The sequence below is a fragment of the Durio zibethinus genome, chromosome 19 (genome assembly GCF_047325235.1).
Source record: "Durio zibethinus cultivar Kanyao isolate XHJ-2024 chromosome 19, ASM4732523v1, whole genome shotgun sequence".
In the NCBI taxonomy this organism is placed as follows: domain Eukaryota; kingdom Viridiplantae; phylum Streptophyta; class Magnoliopsida; order Malvales; family Malvaceae; genus Durio; species Durio zibethinus.
Window position 1 is genome coordinate 569,280 of NC_143180.1, and position 8,107 is coordinate 577,386.

At 34.0% G+C, this 8,107-nt stretch overlaps 1 protein-coding gene across 1 annotated transcript; it reads right to left on the reverse strand.

The window, feature by feature from the left end:
* Window positions 1–2,083: 2,083 nt before the first annotated feature.
* On the reverse strand, window positions 2,084–6,425 carry LOC111309700 (serine/threonine-protein kinase BSK2-like). The gene is made up of 9 exons (XM_022908704.2): window positions 6,102–6,425; window positions 5,654–6,004; window positions 5,400–5,533; window positions 4,663–4,768; window positions 4,378–4,463; window positions 3,433–3,618; window positions 3,165–3,323; window positions 2,941–3,054; window positions 2,084–2,581 (listed from the first exon to the last, which is right to left on the reverse strand). Exons 1-9 carry the CDS (start codon window positions 6,199–6,201, stop codon window positions 2,330–2,332), a joined length of 1,488 nt encoding a protein of 495 aa, XP_022764439.1. The 5' UTR covers window positions 6,202–6,425; the 3' UTR covers window positions 2,084–2,329.
* Between the last annotated feature and the right edge of the window lie 1,682 nt (window positions 6,426–8,107).

Consider the following 8,107-nt stretch of genomic DNA (forward strand, 5'->3'; position numbering starts at 1 on the left):
CGCGTATCCATGAACATTCTCCCATTAAGGATGGATCTACCACTGTACTAAACACTTGCTAACAGGAACACTAATCATCTAGAGTCTAGCCGTCCCATTGTGAATGGTTTCGGGCATACGACACAACCCATGAACATGAAGGAAAGGGCAGCGTATAGAGTAAGTATTGTACGGAGTAAAAAATATTAATTGAAAAAATTAAATATCGATTCGAAATTATAATATTTATTTTATATTTTTATATATATTTTTATTTGGTTTGAATTAAATTTAAAAATTAAATTCATATATATATATATTAACTTTGGATTAAAAATGAAAAATTAAAATATCAAATCAAATCAAATTATGTATTTTTATTCATTTTTATATATTTTTTAAATTTTGATAAAATAAAAATAATTATTTTATATTTAAATTTATTTAAATATATTAAAAATTATATTAAAACAAAAAATAAATTTAAAAAAATGATGAACTGAACGAAATCAAATCAATAAAATTTAATTTAGATTGAATTGGTTTCAACTGAATATTAATTCAGATTTGAATTAAATTTTATAATATTATATGTTAATAAAAAAAATCAAATCCGATCTGAATTATTATCATTTATCACTCCTAATCTAGGCTATTAGTACTAAATAGTACTATACCTTATACCCTATACCACTATTACTAAGAGACCAGAGAATAAGACTGTAAGAGTAGTATTAGCATGCTTCTTATGTCACGGGTCGAAACTCAACTTTCAGACTCGTGCAGCTTCAAGATTTGGACATGCATTCATCCGACATTTCGAATTAGTTTATTTATCCGGTTTACACCCTTATGAAGTATTATCTACTTTGACCCCTCTAATCTCATAGTTTTATTCTACAAAAGGTACATCACAAGGGGAATGTAGTGTGAACCCTTTATATCCTAAGACTCACTTTAGCACTCAACTAATGTGGGATTCTTGGCTTTACTTCAAGACTGTGACATTCTCCTCCATTCTAACGATGGCCCATCATTCTTAATGGCACATCATTAGTACTTTCAGAGTCGACTCTGATATCAACTGTTATGGACTCCGACCTAAGACTTAAAATCCGTGTGGCTTTAGGTTTAGAATCAACTCTTTCTAACCTAAGTCAACCTAAAACATAAGCGTGCAGGCACTAAAACAATGAAAATGACAAAATGCACAAATCAGAGAGAAACAGAAGAACAAGAAAATTATTAAAATATGCTCTTCGTAATACTGAAATAAAAGTGTGTATGATAATATACAAAAAAGAGTGAGGTGCATCTATTTATAATTGAGTCCCCAACTACACTTATGACTAAATCCTTAAAATCAAATAATTACAATCAATCAAGAATTACACATATTACATTTAGTTAGAATTTTGCTTCCTAATTTTTATGGTAAACTAGAAGATCTCTTTAGGCACTTCCCTCTTGAACCTTCCTTGATGTGATGTGGGCATCTTGCGAGCCTTAGCCTGGCTGTACGGGCGGTCTGGACTCCTCTCCAAGGTTTAGTGTGCAAACCCCCGCCAAAGTCCCTTGCACGCGAGCCTTAACCTCTGGTGCTCAAACTGGCGCATCTTGTGCGTTCGCCTAGGGCGCGACACTTCTCGTTCCTTCTTGAGAAGATGTTTGGCGCATAGCCCTCAATCATCGTGCTTCGTGGTTACCCTCTATGCCTCTGTCCTCACATGTAAGTTTGTCATCTTCTTTTTCCTCCGATTTGCGATTCAAATAAACGAAAACCCTCACTCAATAATCATACAACCTCAACCTCAATCATGCTTTCTTTTCCATTTTTGATAGAATTTCTGTCTTAATTTTTTACTTTACAACGAATTCTGAATAACGACACAATCTAATTTCTAATTTCACCTCAATTACCATTCAACCCTGACCCACCTGATACTTAAATTTTCACTTTTTGTCTCTCCAACAACATTTTGCTGCATCTGGTGTTAAATTCCAACCTTCCCCCCCCCCCCCCCCCCCCAGCCTCCCTCTCCCCTTTCACTCCTCACCTTTTAATCCATAAACACAAGGGCTCAAATTAAAATTGTACAGAAAATCAGCACCAAAGAATCAGTCATTGGCTAGTTAATTTAATTACTTCTTCATATTTAATATCCTTTATACATTCCTTTATGTCAAACAATTATCCCACAGGATTAAAAGACTCGATTCAAACTTATCCTCACAACTACACTTCCTTTCTGCTACCATCTTCCAAGCTCTCAGCAGCACGACACACGCAGGCAAAAGAATCAAGAAAAAAAAAAAAAAACCACTACCCGAAAGATTAAGACATTGCTGCTTATACACGCCTGGCATTCTGCTTTTTTGCCTCAATGGAGGCTCCATCATTAAGCATGTCCTGCGCATCAGTTTCCATTCCAAGCTTGGAGAGGGCAAGAGCTTGCATATAGAAGGCATTGGGCCATTCAGGCAAGCACACCTGAGCCTGCATGGCATCTCTCAAGGCAAGTTCTGGTTGACCAATCATCAAGTGTGAGAGGGCTCTTCTCACAAATACAGTACCAGAAGGAACAGACATCATTGACACCAACTGCATTCAGAAGGGGGGGGGGGAATATGACCAACTTTTAAATCAGAACACAAGTTGAAATTAGTTCAAATGGATGAAGAAAGGAAATTTAGGAACTAAGCAGACAGATCAAGCTAGAGCAATTCTATAATACCCAAAATAAATATGAAGCTTTATTTTGAGTAGCTAAAGAGAAGAACTTGGACCAGATACTTAATATATCAGCGATTCAGCAGGTTAAACTGCCTTTTGGAGTTTCAACAAAGGGCAACAAATATTTTCTAACAAAAAGAAAAAATAAAAATTAACTTATTTTTAATATAACATCCCAGTAGTAATCTTGTGAATAGTAAACAAATCCACCAGAAGAAGAAAGGTACCTTTGAGTAGTAATCAATAGCATTTTTAAAATCTTTGTCTCTAAATGCAATATCCCCAAATTTTTTTGTGTTCAGCATATCTTGAACCTGTTGTGTCCACTCTTGGAATGACAGCTTCACCAATAACACAGTGCCAGCAAATTAGACCATGAGAGAGACAAAAATGAAACTATGCATAGCCAATTATTTTGTAATATTGGGAAAGTAAAATAGCCGTAACCCACCTCATTTTCTGCACCTTCTTCATCTTTATAACCAGTTTTAAGCAAGATATCATGCACTGCAGTAAGATCCATCCTAGCACATGCCTTTCCAAGCGGGGAAAGCATAGTTGGCAGCACCACTGGGGTTCTTGATAGACCCATTAGAATATGTGATGCAACCTACGGAAAGCAATGGGAACATCTTAATTTAGTAGGGTTTAAGATGCATCAATACATCACACTCTCTAAAATTAAAATAGCAGCAAGTTCAATGACTTGAAAATTTCACCTCCTGTTTTTGAAGAGGTGCCACTGCTGAAAGGAGGAATTTGATATCAGGTCGATCTCTAGCCTCGTATTGAAGACATTTTGAAGCCAATTCAACCAATATGCTGGCATCTTCATTAGCATATTGTCCTTCCAGGGAAGAATCCATTAACAACAACAAATTCTTTCCTCTTATCAAATCCAATGCCTGGAGAATCAACAGTCACATAATAGTGTTAAAATTGATACACACAAAATTGACAGCAGATGTATTTGTAGCATACTCAGAAGCTTATAAGAACAAAGACCAAAACAAATAAATAAGCAGAAATCATAATGCCATCATTCACCAAAGAAGAAGCCAAAATCAAAACATCACACTCCCAAACTAGGGCCAGCCCAAGGATAAACAAGAGGAAGCACCATCCTTGAAACAGTGTAATACTCATCTGATTTAGCATCTGCGTTTGCATGTCCATATTAGCATATATATAATATTTCTTTTTTTTTTCTTTCCTTGAACCATCTTATGGGCCAAGGATAAAACTCACTATCACCTATAGGACTGTTCCAGAATAGCACAGTAGATATTAAGGACTTCTATGTTAGGAAATTTTGCACTCTGCTAACATTTTACAGATCTTACCTGATTTTCTAAGCTGCCCAACAATAAAAACTTCTTATGAAACCTGGTTGGAGGCCTTAATTACTTAATTAATTAAACAAGCTCCCAAATATACACAAAACAACACCAAAAGCCTCAGTTCAAGGTACTTCTTACATGTATAGAAGCATTATCACTGAATTCCAATCCCAACCTCAATTATCAAAAAGCCCGTTGCTAAGAAACTCTAGATAGATTCATCTAAATTCTACTAGAAAAGCAATTTTTCATCAATAAGAACTTTAAGAGCAGTATTAGCAGGGAAAAAACAAAACTAAATTTGGATAATAGAAAGTATCATACATGGCTGGGAGGGATATGCTTTCCACTTAAGAGATCCAGGAGAACAGTTCCATAACTATAAATCACACTCTCAGGGATGACCCTGCCTGCAGAGTTGAACATTCAAATAATTTAGCAGTGAAAGCATATCCATTCAGTAACTAAATCCCTTTCTTTTCAGAAGGGCTATAAAATGTCTGTTCTTTCTTATTTTAAGAATAAAAAAAAAAGGAACGCAAATTAGTTTGTTGAAATTGAAAATCCTAGTGGTCTAATAGGTGAACAAGTGAAATCAGAAGACCGTACCTGTCCTCAAAAATTCAGGAGGAGTATAAGCCAAGTTAGTACTGTAGCTTTTTCCATCCCGGCTATTTTTCATTATTCCAAAACTAGATAGTCGAGGATCACCATCCTGGCAAAAGATGAAATTAAAAGTAGCAAAGAAACCAAAAAGTTTAATGACAATGTTGATCTGCCTCCAGAGACAAGTCATAAGCATGAAGCACATATCAATCCATAATTTTACTTATAGAACATGGCAATTTAATATTTAGGAACATGGGTCTTGTTTTCTCTTTTTTTTTTTTTTTTGGTTTTTTGTTACTCTATCTATTAGTCTATCCCGCTGAAACAAACAATTTGGAGATCTCCCAAACCATAAAGGCCATGCCAGCCTTGCGAGGACAACCATTAATAAGACTCTCAAAATGAGAATGGATTGACATTCTAAATGTAATGAAATGTACTTAAATCTCATGTATGAGGGCAAAATCAGCAAGAAATGTTCCAGAACTGCGAAAGAAATACCATTTTCCACCCATTTTGAAAAGAAACCACATTATATCATAATCTCCAAAAGATTCAAATATTGAACCATACAGAATGTCGAAACTAATGGATATACTATTAAAACAAATATTCACCAATGTGGTAATACTAAACAAGGTGTTATTCAATCTTCCTCTTGAATGAGCCCCATTTACTAAAGCAGTGGAATCACAGGTAAGAAAATATTGTGATGAAAGGGAATGAGCAAATCGTACCTCATCAAAAAGAACTCTGTAAGCATTTAAATCGTGATAAATTTTAAGGTTTTCGGCGTTGCAGTGATCAAGGGTTTGCACAATATGGTAGGCAACTCTGAGGCGCATTTCCCATGGCAAAGGCTTTTTTTCCCCTGCATTACTCATAGTATTTCATAGATACACAAATGCAGGGTGTTTTTCTTTAATGCCAGTAAAAGAAAAGAAAAAATTTTAGAAATGAGCGAAGGCAGAAATGAAGGAAAAAGACATACAGTGGAAGAGATGCTTAGAGAGGGTATCATTAGGCATGTATTCAGAGACCAACAAGCGCTCGTCCCCCTCGGCGCAACAGCCGATCAAATTAACCAATCTCTTGTGCCGGACTTTCCCAACCCCTGCAGCTTCGTTAACAAACTGATGAGGGTCGGGCCAGGACTGCCTTGAGAATCGCTTAATGGCCACCACTCCATTGTTCTTCAGCTTCCCTCTGTACACCACGTTGGGAGCCTTCTCTCCGCTCTCTGACACTATGAGGTCACTGCTGAATCCGTTGGTAGCTGCTCGCAGCTCCACCAGGGCGAACTCCTTAAATGCGGGCACTGCCGGCTGCTCCGCGTTGTCATCTGAAAATTAATAAATAATAAATAAATACAATACAATACTCCATGGACCAATGAGATGTTTATTTCTCTACGAAGCAAAGAAGGAAAAGAGAAGGACCTAGATCTGAGTTGGTTTGTGGTGGAGGAGGAGGCGGAGGAGGAGGAGGATGTTGATCAGGGGAGGGAAGGTGGGTGGTTTTGGACTGAAAGCAGCCCATCACTGTCCCTCTGCCTTTGATCACATATAATATATTATATAATATGCGCAAAGGAAGCAGGAGCAGGAGGAATCAAAACTATTGTGTAGTATCAATTGGAAGTGGGAACATGACTCGAGTTTGGGGAGGCAAGACAGACAGAAGTCGGATGAAAGCAAGTTGACTAGAAAAGGAGTTGAAATCACTTTGAAATCACCTATTTTTTTTTTTTTTTTGAGAAAAACAAATGAACTTTTATTTTTGTTATTATTTGTCAAATGATCAAGCGAATTTAGATTTTGTTTAATGCAATAAATAAAATAATATGATAATTTTATATTATATTTAATTAAAAAATATAATATTACATAAAAGATTATCATTTTTTTTATATGTAATGATTAAATTTTTTTAAAGCTGAAAAAATTATTTTTAATTTTTTTAAAGTTGAAAAAAATATTTTTAATTTATGAAATTAAATTTATATATTTTTTATATCATTAAAAATTATATCAATAATTTAAATTATATAAATTTAAAAAAAATAATTTTAATCAATAAATAAATTATTATATCTTAATTCTTATAAATGTTAAATATAAAATAAAATAATATTATTTAATTTAATTTTATATATAATTTTATTTTATTTTTTTTATTTTATAATAATTTTATATAACAAACATAAATTTATCACATATATTTTTTAAAGAAATAGTAACTCCACGCAAGTTTGAATTGGTGATATATAAATCTGATAAGTAATAGTAGTAAAAAATAATAATAATACAAGCTTGCAGTGCCTTAAGGTGAGAGGAGCGCAATTCAATTCAAGAAAAGAAAAGGGAAAAAGAAAGTAGTCACATGACTTGCTGAACATCACCACGTGAACTCAAATTCAGTATAATTTATAAAGAAAGAAAAGGAGGTTTCGATTTGAAATAAAAGATTTTATATCTTTTAAAAATTCTTTAATCATTAAATTAAAAAATTTAAGATATTATTATTATTATTATTTATTTATTTACTCTGTAGTGTGATCGTGGACTCCTTCCTGAATAATAACTCCACTCCAATCGTGTCAATGTAAATAGTATCTACGACTGGGTTGAGTCAAGTAACCTCTCCAATTCCAATTTGTTTTTCTTTTGCTTTCCTTTCTACTTTCTACTTTGACTTCTCCAAATTTCGTTTCTTTCAATAATAATGTGAAAAACACATAAGCTTCAGAAGAGTGAAGACACGGACTGTAGCAGTATGCGAAAAACAGAGAGAGTCTGCAAAAATCAGACTTTCCCCAAAAGCCACTGCCATTTCCAGGATTGCCTTTTACCTTTCTTTTTACCAGCTTTTCATTTCATCATCTTCTATTCATTTAGATTAGTAATGGTTTTTTTTTTCTTTTTTCTTAAAATTAATATATTGAGTTAAAACTTACTACTCTACTTACTAAAAAAGAAGGAAGCGTCTTTCTAAAAGCAAAAATAATTTTCTTCTTTTGTTTTATTGGTACAAAAAAGCAAAATAATTCACTTCATCATCGCTGCAATCAGAATATGTGTGAAAGTTCAGATAAAAGCATCATCTATATATATATTTATTTGTAAGTGCTACCAGTGGGCTTGGTCCCTTGGGCATTAACAAACCATCGAAAATCTAAGAAATCAACCATCCACAGAGGCCCATTTTAATCATGGGTGATGAAGGCCCATTTTGAATTTCAATTAATTAAACAGCAATTCCATTGAACATTGTCTCATTTTATCCCCCTTCCCTCGGCCTTGATGTCATTGCCATTATTTTTTTTTTTTTTTTATTTAAGGTTGGCAATGATTGATCCTTTATCACGGTAGATCACAATCATTTTTTTTGGGTTAAACAATTGTATAATTGTAGTAAGTATATATGTAGGTGAAATTAATGCACC